General features: G+C 41.6%; 1 protein-coding gene across 1 annotated transcript; it reads right to left on the bottom strand.

The window, feature by feature from the left end:
• Positions 1-911: 911 nt before the first annotated feature.
• Positions 912-19,380, bottom strand: Zc3h8 (zinc finger CCCH-type containing 8). Its single transcript, XM_059261393.1, has 9 exons — positions 19,186-19,380; positions 14,960-15,056; positions 10,814-11,048; positions 8,190-8,323; positions 6,130-6,252; positions 5,658-5,769; positions 4,695-4,804; positions 3,563-3,604; positions 912-1,439 (listed from the first exon to the last, which is right to left on the bottom strand). Exons 1-8 carry the CDS (start codon positions 19,260-19,262, stop codon positions 3,572-3,574), a joined length of 921 nt encoding a protein of 306 aa, XP_059117376.1. The 5' UTR covers positions 19,263-19,380; the 3' UTR covers positions 912-1,439; positions 3,563-3,571.
• Positions 19,381-19,644: the final 264 nt, after the last annotated feature.

Raw genomic sequence — 19,644 nt, forward strand, 5'->3', positions numbered from 1 at the left:
TAACAGACCTTTCAAAGTGCCAGGTTTCTGCTGTAATCTTTGTTTTTTTGGAGACAGGGTTTCTCTGTGTAACAGCTCTGGCTGTGCTGGAACTCGCTCTGTAGCCCAGGCTGGCCTCAAACTCAGAGACCCCCTCCCCTGCCTCTGCCTTCCGAGTGCTGGGATTAAAGGTGTGCGCCACCACCTCAAGGCCTCCTTTGTAATTTTATCTAGCATCTTCTAGTGCACGGTCCTGTCCTGCTCTTCAGCCACAGCTGGGGAGGGGACAATCAGCACGGCAGGCGGCGACAGGCCATGAGCAGAGCCCTACTCTACGCCGGTACCCTCCCTTCCTAAGCCTGTCTGATCCTTGCAGCACGAGCAATTACTTTCTTGATTTGGTAGGCTCCAGTTACAACCAAAATAACCTCAGCTGGTATTTTCAACAGGATTCTAAGTAGAGCGGATAGAGGGAAGAACTGTGTGTGTCTGAGGGGTGCTAAACAGTAAGTCTCGTGGTATTTGTCCAACAGTATGCATTCCACTGTATAAAGTACATATTTAGAATCACATCTATACTTGGAAAATGTTGTTGTATGCTGTGTTCAAAACATCCTAAAACTCACAACATTTATATTTTATACGAGTATATAATTGGATCACTGTTTATGAGCCAACGAGAAACGTTCTTTTAAAGGAACTATTTGTGTGTTGCTCGCACACACGCATGATAATGTGAGTGCAGCCATATATGTGCCATGACACACACATGGAGGTCAGAGGACAGCTTTCGGAAGCTGGTCCCTCTTCCTACATGGACTCGGGGGTCAAACTGCACAGCAAGCACCTCTCCCCTCCACGCACTCACCGCCAGCGGGAAACTCTTCCATTTTAACAGCACAAAGGCTGAGAGCATCAAGTCTGAAAACACATTAGCAAGAGGTATTACCCACTTTATTTAAAACAGGAATAATTAGAAACAAACATCCAGCAGAAAATTGTTTAAAAAGACCACAGTACCACATTCTATGTTAAACCATGAAGTGGAACTTTGAATGAATTATTGTTAAAAACTTTGTGCAAGTATTTAATGACACATAGAGACGTAACCTCTTTGTCACCCCCTGTCCCTGGCAGTTCTTCACCACCCTTCCTGTACTCCTCCCATCCTCTCTCTGCCTCCTTTGTGCTTGCACAAAACTGTACTGGGAAATCTCGATTGGAAGACTTCTGCAACTTAGCACAGTGCGGCATTCACCACCAGCCAGCATGCACATGCTCCTCTCCATCGCAAGGCTGAGCTTCCCAGTGCAGAACCCCCCTCCACTTGAGCACCAGATCTGGGGTCGGCACAAGATCCCAACCACACAGGAAGGTGTGTTTGCTGAGGAACCTTCGGACTATTCCAAATCCCAGGCTTCAGAAGTCCTGAACAGGAATAGCTTTGTCCTCTAGTCCAGCTGCACAAGAGAATAAACACATCAGCTTGTGAAAATTATCAACTTAATCACTGCCCAACTTACCCACCTCCCCCAAACAACCATCCACGCAGCAAAAGAAAATATAAAATCCAAAATGAGTTAGATATTCTTCTTGAGGAAAATGGAAGGAACACCCTGAATTTAATCTAAAATCTAAGGCAAGAACTGAACCAAAATCCAGAAAACATGGAAAAAGAAAAAACAAAATCACATTAAAAAAAAAAAAAGCAATATTGAACTTCTAATCCCATCTCTCAGGAGGGAGAGGCAGGGGGATATCTGAGTTCTAGACCAGCCTGGACAGCAAGCTCTAGGACAGCCAGGACTACAAAGAAAGACCCTGTCTCAACCATAAAAAAATAAAAATAAAAATAATTTAAAAAACCCTATATTACAAACAATAGAATTGAATAGAGATGTAAGAACTCATTAATGATTACATTAAAAATTTCACAATGTGGAGGCTGGAGGATTGGGTCAGTGGTGACCACTTGTTCTTGACAGAGGACCCAGGTTTGATTCCCACCACCCACAAGGCAGCTCACAACCACATGTAACTCCAGTTCCAGAGGATCCAACATCCTCTTCTGACCTCTGTGGGCACCAGGCATGAGTGTGGTACACAGACACACATTCAAACAAAACACTCATACACATTAAAAACAACAGCAAATAGCTCACAAATATGAAGACAATACTGTTAAGTTGTTACTATTACCCAGAGCAATCCTCATGTTCAACACAATCAAGTTACAATTAGATATTTTTTAAAAAGGGGGGTGGGGAGGAAGAAAGAAATTTCTTTTTTGGTTTTTTTTTTTTTTTTCTTTTTTTTGGTTTTTCGAGACAGGGTTTCTCTGTGTAGCTTTGTGCCTTTCCTGGAACTCACTTGGTAGCCCAGGTTGGCCTCGAACTCACAGAGATCCGCCTGGCTCTGTCTCCCAAGTGCTGGGATTAAAGGCGTGCGCCACCACCGCCTGGCTCTTTTTTGGTTTTTTGAGACAGGGTTTCCTCTTTGTAGTCCTGGCTGTCCTGGAACTCACTCTGTAGACCAGGCTGGCCTCGAACTCACAGAGATCTGCCTGTCTCTGCCTCTCTAGTGCTGAGATTAAAGGTGTGAGTCATCACCACCCAGTGAAAGAATTTCTTAAAAATTCATATATAGAATCTAAATCTAAAAGACCTTGAATAACCAAAACATCGAAAAGGAATAACACATGGCAAGACCCTACCTCAAAAAGAGCTGGGCTTTGTGGTGCACGTCTTTAATCCCAGCACTCTGGAGGCATAAGCAGGTGGATCTCTGTAAGTTCAAGGCCAGCCTGGTCTACATAGCTACTTCCAGGACAGAAAAGGCTGTTACACAGAGAAACCCTGCCTTGGAAAACCAAAACCAAAACAAAAGCCTACAAAATGGAAACGATCTGACACTCTTCACAAAGGACGATGAGGACCAAACATATAAAAGCAATGCAGAAGGACAAACAGAAACCTTGGGCCAGTAGGCCAAAGATACTGTAGGCCAAGGAAATAAGCTGTGGGACACCATTTTTACATCCACTAAATTAGGAGAAAATTAAAATACAAAATATTAATAAGTGTGGAAGAGAAATTCTATAGCTTATAGGAGTGTAAACTATTATAAAAAACTTTAGAAAATTGTGTTACCTTAAACCAATCCATTAATTCTACTCTTTGGTGTATAGACCCTGAGTAACTGCTGCAAATTTATAGCAAGAGATATTCATAGTTATATTAACAATGTGCATTCAAAAAACTGAAAATAGTCTAAATCCCTATCAATGGTACCTAATCATTACACAGACATAGAACAAAATGTTATACAGGGCCACGTGAAATAGCCCACATCTTTAACCCCGGCACTCAGAAGGCAGAGGCAGGTGGATCTCTGTGAGTTTGAGGCCAGCCTGGTCTACAGAGTGAGATCCAGGACAGCCAGGGCTAAATGGAGAGACCCTATCTCAAAAATCAGACACAGACAGACAGACAGACAGAACTCAAGAGGAGAATTTAAGGCTGTTATCCCAATTTCAAGAGATGATTCAAAGAATAAGAAAGAAAATTAGCAGAGTCACTTTTACCTTTTTAGTCTATTTACATGACTTCTTTTCAGTATCCAAAACCTAATACAAAAGAGAAAATATGATTTTTTTTATTCACTAATACCTACTAGGTACACTGTCCAACCTTATACTTCTCAAATGGTTCTAATAACATTCAACCTAAGAGCATGTGGTACTATAGAAAGAAATAAAAAATTAATTGCACAGAAATAAGTGTTTGGTATGATTTCTAGTTCCACAGAAACCTTCCCGATTTTAGACATAGACGTGTCTACCAATAAGCACTTCTGACTTTCTCATATCTGCCTATGCCCAAGGAGCTTTTGCCACAGGTGGTTTTAGGAGGATTTTTAAATTTTCACATTTATTTAAATTTAATTTTGGAGAGACTATCCTCAACTAATCTATGGGAAAAGAATGTCAACGACTAACTTCACAATAACCTTTCCTCATAGACTAAGAATATCTGAAGACAAACTACCTGACCAGTTTTTGATGTAACTAAAATGTTTGTCAGCAATGACTCTCAATTTTCTTCTGAGTTTCTAACAAGAAGACTATGCTATGCCTATTTCCTTTGCTTGTATTGATCTAAAACAGCTATTAGAAGTTGCTAACAGGCCGGGCAGTGATGGCGCACGCCTTTAATCCCAGCACTTGGAAGGCAGAAGCAGGTGGATCTCTGTGAGTTCAAGGCCAGCCTGATCTACAAAGTGAGTTCCAGGACAGGCTCCAAAGCTACACAGAGAAACTCAGTCTCGAAAAACAAAACAAAAAAGTTGCTAACTAGGACAAAGAGACAGCACAGTGAGTAAAAGCAGTTGCTACCAAGCTCAACCACACTAGTTGGAGCCTAGGGACCCACATGATGAAGAGAGCTTTTTCTGACTGCCACAGTCTGCACACACACACAGTAAGTAAATAAAAATTGTAAATTGCTAATTATACTGAGTTTAAGAACATTTTAATTCATACTATCAATGAATATTAATCTTCGTTTCAGTGACAATAAGATAAAAATAATTTTCCAAACTTAAGCAAACTTAGATTATCATATACTAACCCATGAAGCTCTCTCTCTTTTCAAATGTCATCCTTAGTTCAAACACATTCTTTTTAAAAAGAAAAACAAGATTACCACCATACTTACTCTAGCCAACAGTTCTTGTGTTTCCGCAGTCAGCGGGGCATGAGAAAAATTACAGTGATCGCCCTGGTAACATTTTGTTCCTGTGTGATAAAACTTGCAAGGATATTCATGTAGCACAGTGTTAAGGAAAAGAATCATTTGAATCCAACTGAAAAAATTCACTATTAATTTAATAACTATTTTCCCTCTAAAATCTTTCCTATCAATAAAATCACTGAGTTTTCTATTTAAAATATGAAAATAAAAGGCTTCATTTTAGGAAGACAACTTTTTCTCCCTCATATACATTCTCATAATGAGCCACAGATGAAAGAAATGTGTTTTAATTACCTTGAGAGACATAGTTATTTTAAAATGTTCTTTGAGGGTGGGGTAAGTTAAAGGCAATGACAACAGTCAGTATGTTCTACAACTCTGGATCTTTTATGTAGTAGGTTTGTTAAAGTAGAACCAATTTATATTAACATTATTATCATCTAGAAAGTTCCGTTAGAATCTGACTCTTCTATGGTGTATGCCTATAAAGAAACAACTTCTGTGTGACCAATGGTGCTATTACCCTAAATGCTTTTTCATGTTTGTTTGTTTTTTTTAACAAGTCTGAGTCTGTGCCACTAGAGCTAAGGCTACCTTTCAAGTTAAGGGAACCTCTATAAATCTCTCTTTTCTATATGAATACAGACTCAATTAGACACAATCACAAGAGAAACTGACATCTCCTGGGCCTGACTAGGTCTCATGAACCTTCCACCACCCAGGCTGAGCAGAATGGACCTACATTTAGGAGATTTTCTGAAGGGTCCCTTTCTGTCTTATATAAAAATGTATACAATGCAATCACTTTGCTATCAACTTGGGCTTAGAACACTTGGTTACAGCAACAGCTGTGGTTTACTAAAAAGTCTCCATCTTTAAATGTTCGTGTTACACGGAGAGGGAAGGGAACCTTGCGGGAAAGGATATTATGTAAATACAGGCAGTTCTCACCTTTGTTGCAGTACCCTTGTACATAGTACTTACACATCTCCTTTTTCTTCTCTATCTCTGCATCATGATCAAACTTACACTGGTCTCCCTGGGTGTAAGAATGAGCACAAGTTATGTGTCACGGTTAGACCTCTGCAACGTAACTCTTACTGAACTTCAAGTGAGCAAGCTGAGTCCAGAAAGAATCCTAACGGGCTAGTGTCCAAGCACATGACTTAGCTCGCTGAACTTTTAAAAGTTCTGAAATATTTTTAATGAAAGCATGTTTAATAAATTACCTTTAAAAACATAAAGTGACACATCACTAATTTTCTAATTACATGCTTTTGAAGAGCACAGAGTTTTTACAACTTCACAGGTATGTTTTTAAGACTCAAACAGACAGCAGTTCCCACAGACTTCTGCCATAGACACACTGTAGTATATTTCCGCTCACACTCTCTCATACCTTAATACATTTCCTTTCAAGAAAGTATTTGCAAACTTGCTTCCCCTTACGTTCCACTGTGTGCTGATTGATAAAGCCTTGACTCATCCTCACACGTGGCTGCTTATTTTCAGGTTCATCAGCCTTTAATATAAAAATAAATAAATAAATAAACGACTAGGAGAAAAATAAAATTAAGTATTTTATTCTGTTTTACAAAATTGTTTTAAACTACTTTTAAGACATTAGAATGTGTCTCTTCTAGCTGGGCATGGTGACACAATGTGTCATCTCAGCATTCCAAGGCTGAAGCAGGGTTACAAGTTCAAGGCCAGCCTGGGTTATACAGCCATATCCTGGCTCAAAAAATTGTCTCTACTAGTCAGGCAGTGGTAGCGCACGCCTTTAATCCCAGCACTCAGGAGGCAGAGCCAGGCGGATCTCTGTGAGTTTGAGGCCAGCCTGGTCTACAGAGTGAGATCCAGGACAGGCACCAAAACTACATGGAGAAACCCTGTCTTGGGAAAAAAAAAAGTCTCTACTAAAAGAGCTTTCAGAGTTGGACTTTAGGATATCAGTTTATAAAATGAGTGCTCATCAGTTTCAAAAGCATTCAACCACTGAGTAGCAGTATTTGTGAAATTTAAATATCTTATTGTACTTTGTCCTTATTTTATAAAAATGAGTGAAAAAAAAAACTAAAAAAGCTAACTATATTATTTGTAATAAAAAGAAGTCTAAAACAGAAAGCTTTAGGATTATGGAAACAAAGCTGTGACTCATGATTAGCAAGAAGCAGTGAAAAATCTCCAGCTCCAATGATACAGTTTTACAGCTTAATATTTAAAAAAGAAATGAGAACCTTAAAATCTATTTTAGCTCTTTAGAAACAAAAACTATTTTTAATGTGTTAACTTGTGACAGAGCTTATTGCTCCTGTAAGCCTAAGTAGTATATACAGTTTTAGGAACATGATGTGTGTAAGTATGGAGCTAACCCGTGTCCTAAGTGACCTGCTTTGCAAAAATATCAAGTTATTGATTTATTAAGATCATAAAAATCATATCTGTATCTCAGTTCAAATCTTTGGTTTTAGATAATTGTGCTATGAGAGTCTAACATGTTTAGAATTTGCTCATTCATGTAGAAGGGCTGTCCGCTCTGGGTGAAGAATCACCCGAGTCAATGTTAAGACACAGAAGAGGGGGAGGAAACAAAGTTCAGCCCTGGACTGGCCCTGATCTGAACTCTGAGCTCAGATTCCATTTGCAAAATATGGAAAAAGATTCAGCTTTTACACAAGTTTACTTCAATCTTTAATATTTGGTATCCCCCTCCCTTTTTTTGATATGGGATTTCACTGTTTGTTACCCAGGACAGTCTTGAACTCCTGCTAGCACTCCTAAGCAGTTGGGCCAACAAGGCATCTACAACCATGCTTAGCTAATAAATACATGGTATTTCTAATATTTTAACTCCCCAAACTCTTGACCCTGTGACTAAGCTGAATAAAAAGCTTGCTGCTCAGTTTAAACGTCTTCAGAAGAGCAGGGTCTAGAGAAGCCATCTATTATCCTATGCTGAGTACATATGCATATATCAAGGAAGAACATTTACAAAGCAAAATCAAAGTGCCAGGAGCAGGCCTGGAAGATGCTCAGAAATAGCTGTTTTTAATTTCCAGAAGGATTCAATCCGAAGGCTGAGGGACTGCAGTATGTCAACCATGCAGGACTACATGGCCTTTCAATTGTCTCCAAGGCTAATTCCTTCTGCCTCCCCGTTTTCTACAGTTACTGATGGTTCAACACTCAGAGACCAAAGGGCCGGAGCACCTGTATTCTGGACCAACAGGGAAATCACTGAGGCTAAAACGGGTGCTGGCAGCCATTGCTGAGGGAAGGCAGCAGTGGTTGAGAAGATGCCAGAGTCAGCAGCAGGCAGAGGTCCCCATATAACCCTGATTTGTGGAGTGCTCTGCCTCCCCACATCACTGAACACCTCTTGAAACTGAAGTGAAAAATAAAAAGTGAAAAACCCAGAAGCATGTAGACATCCTCCTCCACACACAACTCTCGTACCTTTTCTTGGGGGCCACTGTTCTTCAACAAGACACTTGACCCTTTGTTTCCAGTGCCAGGCCACTTTCGCTTCATTTTCTTCTGTTTAACTTTCTTGTGACCTGCTTTAGATTTTTTATTTTTTTGTTTGGCAGCTAAAAAATAAGTAAGTGCATTTTTAAAAATAGCATAAAGGTAAGACATCAGTTTAACCTTTAGAAATATACTTTACAATAATTCAGAGAAACTCTACACCTCAGTAGAAGTTTGTAGGAAGGAAAATTGGTAGGATAGTGACCTGACTTTCTAGAAGCTTTACTATTACAAAGCCAACATCCTAAGAGAATTCTAACGTCCTAACTTCAAATGCATTATTTCCAAAAAGAAGTGCTGGATGGGAGGGGGAAGCAAGATAATTAAATCAATCTTGCACACCACAGGCAGAACATTTTGAAGACATCAGCAATTGACTGATCTAATCAGAACTGCTCCAGCATCTGTAGAAAAAAACTAGAGGTCTAGAATGATCTCATATATTACAGATTTTCCCTTGAAAATGTCGTCAAGCTGAGGATGGCGGTACATACTTGTGTGCTAGCTAGTTTTCTGTCAACTTATCACAAGCTAGAATTATCTGGGAAGAAACACCTCTAATGATGACTCCATCTGATGGCCCGCAGACAAGTCTCTAGGGCATGTTCTTGATTAACAACTGATGTGGGAGGGCCCAGCTCACTGTGGGTGGTGCCACCCTGGACAGGTGGACCTGGACAGTATAAGAAAGTGGGCTGAGCAAGCCATGGGAGAAAGGCAGTCAACAGCACTCCTCCACAGTCTCTGCTTCATTTCCTGCCTCTAGGTCCCTGCTGTGGCTTCTTTCAGTAATGAACTGTTTGTTACCTGAAGTATAACATGAAATAAACTCTTTCCTCCTCAAGGTGCTGTCACAGTCAGTGTTTTATCATAGCAATATACAGCAAACGAGGACAACTGTAAGCCTAGCACTGAGGTCACTGGGATTGGAGGATCAGGAGTTCAAGGCCATCTGCAGCTACATAGCAAGTTTTGTTGGACCCCAAAGTTTAGGGTCTCAAGTGCGCGCCCCAAGAACCCAGACTCCAGTCCAGTTGATGCAACAGCACGAGGAATTTATTAAGCTTCTATATAGAAGGGCTCCTCTGCTCCCAAGAGCAAGAGTCGTATCTTACTGCAGCCCCATAAGGGCTTTTAAAGGAATAACCCACAAAACCCACAAGATTACAATTCCCATACAATTTCGTTTCACAAGATCATGGTCTGATCACAGAGTGATCACAGAGGGGGTACATTCTTCCTGAAACCTCAAGGGGGGTATCAGGGCGGGAGTGGAGTTTACGTACAGGTCACGGTGGTCCTTCCTGGAACACCTGCAACTATCCCAGTCACAGTTGAGCACATCTCTTAACAGAAATCTTTTTACATTGTTATATTGTTACAGGGGTGACTGAGTAGTGGCTGAGTCAGGTGGCCCTTGGAACTAAATTTTTAGTTTCTCATTTCCTGGTGCTTGAAGTTTCTCTCTTCCTGAGGCTTGGGGGTGTAAGCCTGAAGGACTAGGGTCTTTCAGTTTCAGACTACTTGGGCTACATGAGATCCCATCTCAAAACTTTTTACACACACACACACACACACACGCACGCACGCACGCACGCACGCACGCACGCACGCACGCACACACACACGCACACTTACACACATGCACACACATACACACACACACATATACATACACGCACACATGCACGCATGCGCACACACACACAGGCGCCAAAAAAGAAAACATTCCATATACACAAAATTTACCCACAGATGTGTCTTGAATAGAAGGAACACTTGGAGGAAAACAGAGAAAATGGAAAGCATTAAGAATTTCAATTATGCTGGGCAGTGGTGGCGCACGCCTTTGATCCCAGTACTTTGGAGGCAGAGGCAGGAAGATCTCTGAGTTTGAAGCTAGCCTGATCTTACAGAGCAAGTTCAAGGACAGCCAATAGCCAGGGCTACACAGAGAAACCCTGTCTCAAAAAAAGGAAAAAAAAAAAAAATTCATTTATAAATTGTTATTTGCCCTCATATCTATGGCCAAATCTCATTTTAGTCATTTAAAATAATACATTTCAATTTTAAAAATAAAAATGAAAAACTTTAAAAAGAAAACACATGTCTATGCTAGGGATATGGTTCTGTAGTAGAATGTCTCCATAATAGGCATGAGTCCTGGTGATCAATCCCCAGCACTTAAAAATACATGGACACAGACATACACAATCATCCAGTCAGTCAGTTCTTTAAACAAGAGTCAGACAAGCAGGTATAGCCTAACCTTCATACATGCAGAAGCCAGGATTCAGACTTCTCCTGATATAGACAGAGCCTTTGATAACCCCATGCCAGTGTTGTCTACAAACTGAGAGCTTACATATCAAGCAACCAAGTCTCGGGTTACGACTCACATCTAACAAGCTCATATCTGGCTAAAGAGCAATAAAAGTTACCTTCTCTTCACGAGATAAAGTTCAAGTGAAAAGACACTTGTCCAAACACAGACAACCATGACAACTTCTGCACACGAACTCTAAGTGATTAAAAAAAAGTTCAGCGCTTACTCTGCTGGGTGCCTGCTGCTCCCTCTTTTTTCACAGACTCTTCAGGAAGTAGTGAGGGTTGAGTAGCGTTTGCCATTTCTTTGGCTTGTATGTACTGTTGAAGTTCTTTGTCAAAATTATCTTCTGATTCCTGACTGTAGGTCTCATCATCACTGTACGGGTCATAGTCTTTACTTCTTGATTTTCTACGTAGCAAACTCTTTGGTGACGTTGTAAGATTTCTGAGGTACTTAAACTAAGTAAAGACGAAAAGATGATGCATTTACCTAATTATTCTTTATCAATAAAAACTCTGGAGTCAGACATGGGGTAAGAACCTGAATAATCAGAGAAGTAGCAGCAAAGCTATCAGTGACCTCTTGTCTCTTACTCCTCTATCCAAAAGGGCCAAGACCCCCCCTAAGGTCTGCCCTACTGCTTCCTGTTTTTTTTCATCAGTCCTCCAAAACCTCTATGGTTAATTTGCTCAGCTAGTAGGTAGCTCTGCCCTCTGATTCAAACAAACTTTACTGTTAGTCTAGGGAGCACCAGACTGTAATCAAAATATCACACAACAAAAACTGAAATTTTCAGAACTTAAGATTCAAAGTAAGCTATACATATAACATATATTGCAATACTGGCCACTAATTAACTATTGTTGTATTTCTATGATGGGCACATGGGTTTCGTATAGCATTCTCTACACTCTTTTAAACAACTGAAATTTTTGCGGAGTTAAAAATGGGCTGTAGAAATGGCTCATTGGTTAGGAGCACATAGCACTCTTCCAGAGGACCCAAGTTGGTTCCCAGCACCATGTCCAGCTCTTATACCTGGAACTCCAGCTTCCAGCCTTGAAGGGCACTAGCATCAGGTGCATGCACAGCGAGCCAAACCACCACCAGGAGGACTAGGGAGACGCCTAGGTCAGTAAAGTTCCTGCTATGCAGGCATGAGAACCCATGTTCAGACCCCTAGCACCCACGTAAAAGCTGGTCTGGTGGCCTCATATGTAACTCTAGAAGGCAGCTCTAGGTGAATGGAGACAGACAGATCCCTGGAGTTCACTGGACAGCCAACCCAACTGCATCATTGAACTCAATGTTCAGAAAGAGACCCATCTCAAGAACAGACAACAACTGAAGAAGACATCCAACATCAGCCTCTGGCCTCTACATGTATTCACATATGTGTGTGTGTACACACACACACACACACACACACAAAAAAAAATGCTTAGAAAAATTCTAGACAAAGACTGTACAATATTCTAAAGATTCCAATTCCCCTCTAAATAACCAATGAAAATTCTACCAAGACTTTCTGTGGTACCCAACAAACTGATTCTAATTTTATATAAGTAGGCCTATGTCTAAGAATAGCCAAGACAAGCCAGGTGTGGTTTGGTGTACACCTTCAGTCCCAGAATTTGAGTAGAGGCAGGTAGATTAGATCTCTGAATTTGAGGCCAGCCTGGTCTACAGAGGGAGTTCAAGGACAGCCAGGACTATACAGAGAAACCCTGTCTTGAAAAACAAACAAACAAATAACAAAAAAGATAGTCAAGGCACTTCAAAAAGGAAAAAAAATACAAAAGTGCCAGGACTTGCTTATATAACAGCAAATAATTTTAAAACTGTACTAATTAACTCTAAGTACTGGGGAAGGAACAGATAATTCAGAGAACAAGTACAGACACTTGAAAAGATTTTAACAAAAGTGACAATGTAAAACCACAGGGACAAGAAAGCCCTTACTGATAAATGAATGGTCCTGGAACAATTAGGTAATGATAATAACAAAATAAAGAAATGGGCTGCCTGTACCCCATAGTGATTATAAATTTCAATGTGAAAAGTAAAGCTTTAGAAGGTAATATAAGAAAATATGTTTAGCCGGACAGTGGTGGTGCACACCTTTAATCCCAGCACTCAGGAGAGAGAGCCAGGTGGATCTCTGTGAGTTCGAGGCCAGCCTGGTCTACAGAGTGAGTTCCAGGACAGGCACCAAAACTACACAGAGAAACCCTGTCTTGAAAAAACCAAAACAAACAAACAAACAAACCAAACAAAAAAAGAAAATATGTTCATCAATGCACAAAGGACTTAATATACAAGAACATATGCTTAAAATCAACTACCTTAAAATTGTGACATTTATAAAAACTATCACTAGATAGAAAGAAAACTAAAGTGAGCAGGTATCTGCAACATTAACACACAAGAATGATGACCAAAAACTACTCCTAAATAACTGTAAGTCAAGAAAACAACAATAACAACAACAAAAAAATAGGTAATCTCAATGAAAGTAAGAAGGACAGAAAGACTAGAACAAGTATGAGTAAACAAAAAATTCATACAGGGCAAGAGTCAATAATGCTCTGGAAATGCAGCTGCAAACAGAACAAGACTGAGCCACAGAGTCTCTCTCACCCATGGTGCCGGATTAAAAACTGGTACAACCTCTTTCTAACACAGTGAAGTATTGATACAAGGGCAACGCTGCTCATGTGAGGATCCAGAAGCATCTCTCCCAGGACAATGCAGAGCGCACGTGCATGATACAAAGTGAAAGAATATCATGGCACGGCTAATGAAAGCAAGCCCAGTGCCTACCTACAATAGGGCAATAGGGTGTCCTAGGTTCAAATGATGGACTACTGTGCTGCAATAAAGATGAATGAGCACACACTAGATTTATGAATTTTAAACTGTATCCTTAGGGATGACCACATAAGCAGTGAAGAACAAGGAAGCGCTCAGTATACAAGTTAGAACTGCTATCTCAGGGGATAACATGGAGGAAGGAGGCAGCATTACTTTTTCTGGACCTGCAGTGCTTACCTGGGTACACTACTAAGTTCGCCCTAGCCCTACATATATTTGTATTAGTGACTGAAAAGCCTGGGCTGAAAAAACTCTGCTTGGAGATAACCTGGGTGTCCATCTTTTCCTGTAACTTTCTTAGAAATTAGTTAAGATACAATATGCTATCTGCCTATCTACTAGAGAGGTAATACACAGACTGTGAACTGTCGGCATGGAGTGAGGCCTGTGTGACTACCCCTGTGGGATAATAAAACTGCAGTTTCTGGATATCAGCCTCGGTTCTTTTTTTTTTTTTAATTAATTTATTTTTATTTCATGTGCATTGGTGTTTTGCCACAGGTCTCAGGTCCCTTGGAACTGGAACTACAGACAGTTGTGAGCTGTCATGTGGGTGCTGGGAATTGAATCCGGGTCCTCTGGAAGAGCGTCCTTGCTCTTAACCACTGAGCCATCTCTCCAGCACCCAGCCTCGGTTCTTATCCATGGCAGCTACACATGTAAGGACAGTATTTATGTGGTAGCTCAGAGCCTTCCCCAGGAGAAGAAGGTGCTGTGCCACCTGTATCATTTCTCCTGCATCTTTTTATAAAGCCCATCTGTGCCTTACATTGCCAATATGAATATATTCTTATGTAATATGTTAACATTTACTTCCTCAAAACAAAAGAAAAAAATCAAAAAGAAAGCAGATATTGGCTTTGTGATGGACTGAACCTGAGTCTCTCCTGACTCTAAATTCTTTATGTATAAGTCTTGATCTTCAGTACTTCAGAATGGGGCCTATTTGGAAATCAGGCCATGGCAGAGGAGGTCAGGATGCTTCCTAGAGTCATGGAAAACCAAAAAGTATCAGAGGGTTCTGGAACAGATCTTTCCTCACACACCCTGGAAGGAAGGAACAACCCTGCCGACACCCTGTTCTCAGACTCCATTCCAGTCCAAGAACTACAGGATAATGCATTTGTGTTGTTCAAGCTGCCACGTTTGTATCTGTTACACACTAATCTGGGTTTTAAGTTAGTAATTACTAAGGCTGGTTAAGTAGTGAGTCAGACCTGTAGATTTTACATCCAATTTGATAGCAAAGAAGCTTTTCAAAAACAGTTTACAATCCATCTCAGAAATGGGAAATCCATCTTGTTACAACACAGGCACATTCTCCATCTGATGGTGGGAGAGTTCATGCCAAAAGGCAAGAAAGTCACTGATGATTCTGAGCTTCCTTGACCTAAGTAACTGGGCCCCAAATGCTGAATACAACGAGACCAACAGGACCCCTCATGTTCTCACATCCCTCCAGAGCTGTCTGCCTAACATGCTGGCTGAACCTTACTTTCTTGGGAACTTGTTCACAGTCCCGCTTTGCCTTCCATTTTACTTTCTCTGTCTGTGTTTCTTCACCTCCAGCACCCTCGACTTCACCATCAATTCTGCAGCAAAAAGAGCAAAGAACACAAAAGAGTTTACTGCATAGCATTAAAACTCATTGCTTGGGTCTTAAGATAAATTCCAAATTCAACGTCTACTGCAAATACTCCATAACAACATTAATAAAAACAACAATGCAGGCCAGGTATGGTGGTGCAATCCTTTAATCCCAGCACTCAGGAGGCAGAGGTGGGTGGGTGGATCTCTGAGTTCAAGGCCGATATGGTCTACACAGCAAGTTCTAGGCCAGCCAGGGCTATACAGTGAGACTCTGTCTCAAAATAACAACGATGATGACGACCAGTAAATGTTAATATGTATATAAACAACCGTAAAACTGAAACTTTATATTACATAATCTTTTTTTAAAAAAAAAATCATTTATTTAACTTTATTTTATGTGCATTGGTGTGAGTGTCAGATTCCCTAGAATTGGAGTTACAGACAGTTGTAAGCTGCCATGTGGGTGCTGGGAATTGAACCCGGGTCCTCTGGAAGAGCAGCTAGTGCTCTTAACTGCTGAGCCATCTCTCCAGCCCATATTATATAATCTTAATGCTTAAGAATTAACATATATATAAATCACTACTCACTCATCATTCCAGTCATTCAGCATATATTAAGTATTCACCACATGTTAGGCTGTGGCCTCAATGAAAAAGACAAGTTGACCCTGCCTCCTGAGAGCTTTCTATCGGCTTGGGAGAAAAATAATACAGGTACATATACAAGGAACACTTAAGTTAGACTTGGGGGTTTTCTAAATAGAAAAAATATGGAAGAATTATCAAAGAGGAATGTAGAAGAGAAGGATCTGTCAGGTACAATGCAGGATGCCTTTGGAGGTTAGGAGACAAATACCCAAACATGAAGATGAAAAACTCTTCTTAGACTGAGGCATGAGAAATTGACCCTGCATAGACATAGTGTGAGGTAATTACCGAGCACATTCTAGCACATCAATTCTCAACCAGAGTGTGTGTGTGTGTGTGTGTGTGTGTGTGTGTGTGTCTCGAACAACCCTTCACAAGGTCACATATCAGATATCCTGTGTATCATTTGTTTACATTATGATTCATAGCAAAATTAGTTATGAAGTAGCAACAAAAGTAATGTTATGGTTGGGGGTCAGCACAACATGAGGAACTGTATTAGAGGGTCGCAGCGTTAGGAAGGTTGAGAACCACTGCTCCAAAAGAACTAAAATGAACCCAAGATGAAGGGATGGAAAATATCAGAGACTGGGGAACTGTATGTCTTTTTTTTTTTTTTTAAATATTTATTTATTTATTATGTATACAGTGTTCTGTTTGCATGTATCCCTGCAGGCCAGAAGAGGGAGCCAGATCTCATTGCAGATGGTTGTGAGCCACTATACGGGTGCTGGGAAATGAACCCAGGACCTCTGGAAGAACAGCCAGTGTTCTTAACCTCTGAGCCATCTCTCCAGCCCCGAATTGTATGTCTTATACCACACCCTGTCACTCCACACTGCCTCTCCACTTTCCCACTCCATTAGGGAGCATGATTCTCAGTCCTATTTCCTAACCCACACATAAGCTAGTGAGCCAGCTCCAGCGAAAGCTGTCCCTGGTTTTTTCCCCTATTGCTGCTACTACTTCTTTTTTTTTCTTTTTTAAAGACAGGGTCTCCATCTTAGTGAAGAGACTCCATGATCATGACAACTCTTATAAAGGAAAACATTTAATTGGGATGGCTTACAGTTTCAGAGGTTTAGTCCATTATCATCATGGCAGGATATGGCGGTGTGCAGGCAGACATGGTGCTGGAGAAGGAGCTGCGAGTTCTACGTCTACGTCTTGATCCGCAGGCAACAAAAAGTGAACTATGTCACTGGGTGTAGATTGAGCAAAGGAAACCTCAAAGCCCACCCCCATAGTGACACACTTTCCTCCAACAAGGCCACACCTACTCCAACAAAGACACACCTCCTAATAATAGCACCACTCTCTCTGAGCTTATGGGGGCAAATTACATTCAAACTACCAATCTCACTCTGTAGACCAGGCTGGCCCAATCTATCTGCTTCTGCCTCTGTAGTACTGGGAATAAGGTGTGACACCATGCCCAGCTGCTACCTCTTTATCTCTTCTCTGTGATGTCTTTCAATCTCCTGGCTTCTAATATCACCTGTATATAGACACCCTAGTCTCCAACCCCCTGCCCTTAACAACCGAACAGTCAACGCTCATTAAGGTTTTTCCTTAACTGTCTTCCTTCTGTTATCTACACTATCCTCATTATCCCACAGATACTTAACTCCTCACTCAGTTTTCATTTACTCCATGGATTTCATTATCATCTAAAATACCATATACCTGTTATCCACCTCAATAATATACAATTCATGAACATTTGTATTTTTCTGCATTTTATTCATTTATTATTATTTATTATTCTATCACCATGGCCTAGAATGATGTGTCTTATGTAGCAGGAACTCAAAAAAATTGTTTTAAATGAATGAGTATTCCCATCATAAGCAAACAGTCAGAAACCTGAAGATTGACTCACTTTCCAGATCGTGTGTACACACACACACACTCATCAGGCTGGAGAAATGGCTTAGTAGTTAAGAGCACTAGCTGCTCTTCCAGAGGACCTATGTGGTGGTTAACAAATATCAATAACTCCTGTTTCATGGGATCCAATGCTCTCGCCTCCAAGAGCAAGGCACACATGTGGTGCAGAGACATACATGCAGGCAAAACATCCACACATAAAATAAATTAAAACAAAGTTTCGATGCACTGAAAAAAAACTACAGGCAAAAATCAAGAAAAACTGAGAGAAAAATACAGAAATCTACAATCTTGAAAAAGACCTAAAGCCAAAGTAAAAAGCAGGCATATGAATAGACAGCTTACTTCCATTCCTCAACTATCTTTTGGCAAATCCAAGTGTCTCTCTCATATTTCAGCCAAAGTTTAGTACACAGGTATTTTGTCTAATGTATTTTCAAACTATTAGCTATTTTTTAAAACTTGCTCAATTCGCAAACATGTTAAAATTATCAATTCGTTTCTGTTGTTCTTAAACGTTACCACCTGCAAGTAATCAGTGTCCACTTCTCTGCAGTATCTATAGGCTTTAATTTACATGAGTAATTCTGCTTTAGCAGCTGAGTGACGAAATCATATGTACTGAAGTCTCACTACCCGGGCACCTCTAGATCTGCCACTCCCACGGGACAATCTTGGACAGGCGACTTACGCTCTCTATGCCTCAATATTCTCATCTGTAAAACAAGAACATCACTTTCTCCTTACGGCTGATGTGCGGGCTAAATTTCACATGGAGCACACAGTAAAGCTCTGATCACCCTAATTGGTAGTCCAATTAGGATAATAGTTTCCACTAAGGTATTTGAAACAGAGCTGTGAACATATATTCTCTTCCCCCTTGAGACAGGGTTTCACTGTGTAGCCAAGGCTGGCTTGGAACTTGCACAAGATCCACCTGCCTCAGCCTCTCAAGTGCTGGGATTAAAAGTATGCCACCAGGCCCGGCCCAGCTGGAAATATATCTGTAATGAGGATGGGAAAAAACCTCGTGAAGGATGTGTCAAGGTTTCCACTGAGGCAAGATGGGAACATAAAGGTCAAGGGTTTAGGAGAAGATGGGTTGTGGGGGCACTTTCAACTCAAAAGACGAAAAAGTGAATGGGTAACTGTACAGAAATTCTGCACTCTGCACTATGTACAAGGTTAACAACATGCGTTTCCAATTTAACAGAAATACTAAGCCGAAATGCTGTTTGCTGCTTTATTCTGGGATTTGGGGTTCAGGATCACTGGCAGGGCAGTGTTTCTGTATCCTTCAAACTCTCAAGAACCAGGAGTCAGGGCAAAGCCGCCTGAGCTGAGGGAGTGACAGGAAACAGGTTAAGCGCACGTGCGAGGGGAGTAGCCGGCCCCCGGGGGGCAGATTTGCAGAGGCCGGAGCCTCCTCCCGCCGCCTGGCCACTGCCCTCGCCCCCGGTCCCCACTCCGACTTCCACCCCACTTCCCCTCGTGACCTCGCCGCTCCGGCCTCGGCCCACGCGCTCGCCCAGGCTCGGGGGCGGAGCCCGGGCGCTGCCCCTGCAAAGGACGAAAACATGTGGATCACCTTTTTTCAGAGTCGGCGGCCGGTTTTTTGCCGAGGGCCGGATTGGGGGGTTTTGAGAAAAGATTTTCAAAATCCATAACTCAGACGGAAACCGTCCCTCTCCACGTCGAGCAGCTACTGAGCAACCACCAGAGCCGGAGCCCAGGAACCCAGAGCCGTGCCAAGGGCCCCAGGCTCCGCCCCGCGCACGCGCACGCGCACGTGCTACTCCGCACAATCCCCGGCCACCGGCTCCCACCCGTACTACGCATGCACGGTCCTCACTAGGGCGCTTTCAGTGCCTGCGCTGCGCACGCGCAGCTCTCTGGTGGCCTTGTCGGTTTGCATACCTCTTAGTGCAGCAATCTAGTAGCACTCGGGAGGCAGAGCCAGGCGGATCTCTGTGAGTTCGAGGCCAGCCTGGACTACCAAGTGAGTCCCAGGAAAGGCGCAAAGCTACACAGAGAAACCCTGTCTCAA

This window comes from Peromyscus eremicus, chromosome 4, assembly GCF_949786415.1.
Source record: "Peromyscus eremicus chromosome 4, PerEre_H2_v1, whole genome shotgun sequence".
Taxonomy (NCBI): Eukaryota; Metazoa; Chordata; class Mammalia; order Rodentia; family Cricetidae; genus Peromyscus; species Peromyscus eremicus.

Excerpts from the sequence above, each read along its gene's own strand:
- Zc3h8 (XM_059261393.1), bottom strand. The coding sequence starts at position 19,262 with ATGGATTTTGAAAATCTTTTCTCAAAACCCCCCAATCCGGCCCTCGGC. Across the intron at positions 15,057-19,185 it reads GCCGCCGACTCTGAAAAAAG|AATTGATGGTGAAGTCGAGG; the intron begins GTGATCCACATG and ends TTTTTGCTGCAG. Across the intron at positions 11,049-14,959 it reads GTGAACAAGTTCCCAAGAAA|TTTAAGTACCTCAGAAATCT; the intron begins GTAAGGTTCAGC and ends GTCTTTACTTAG.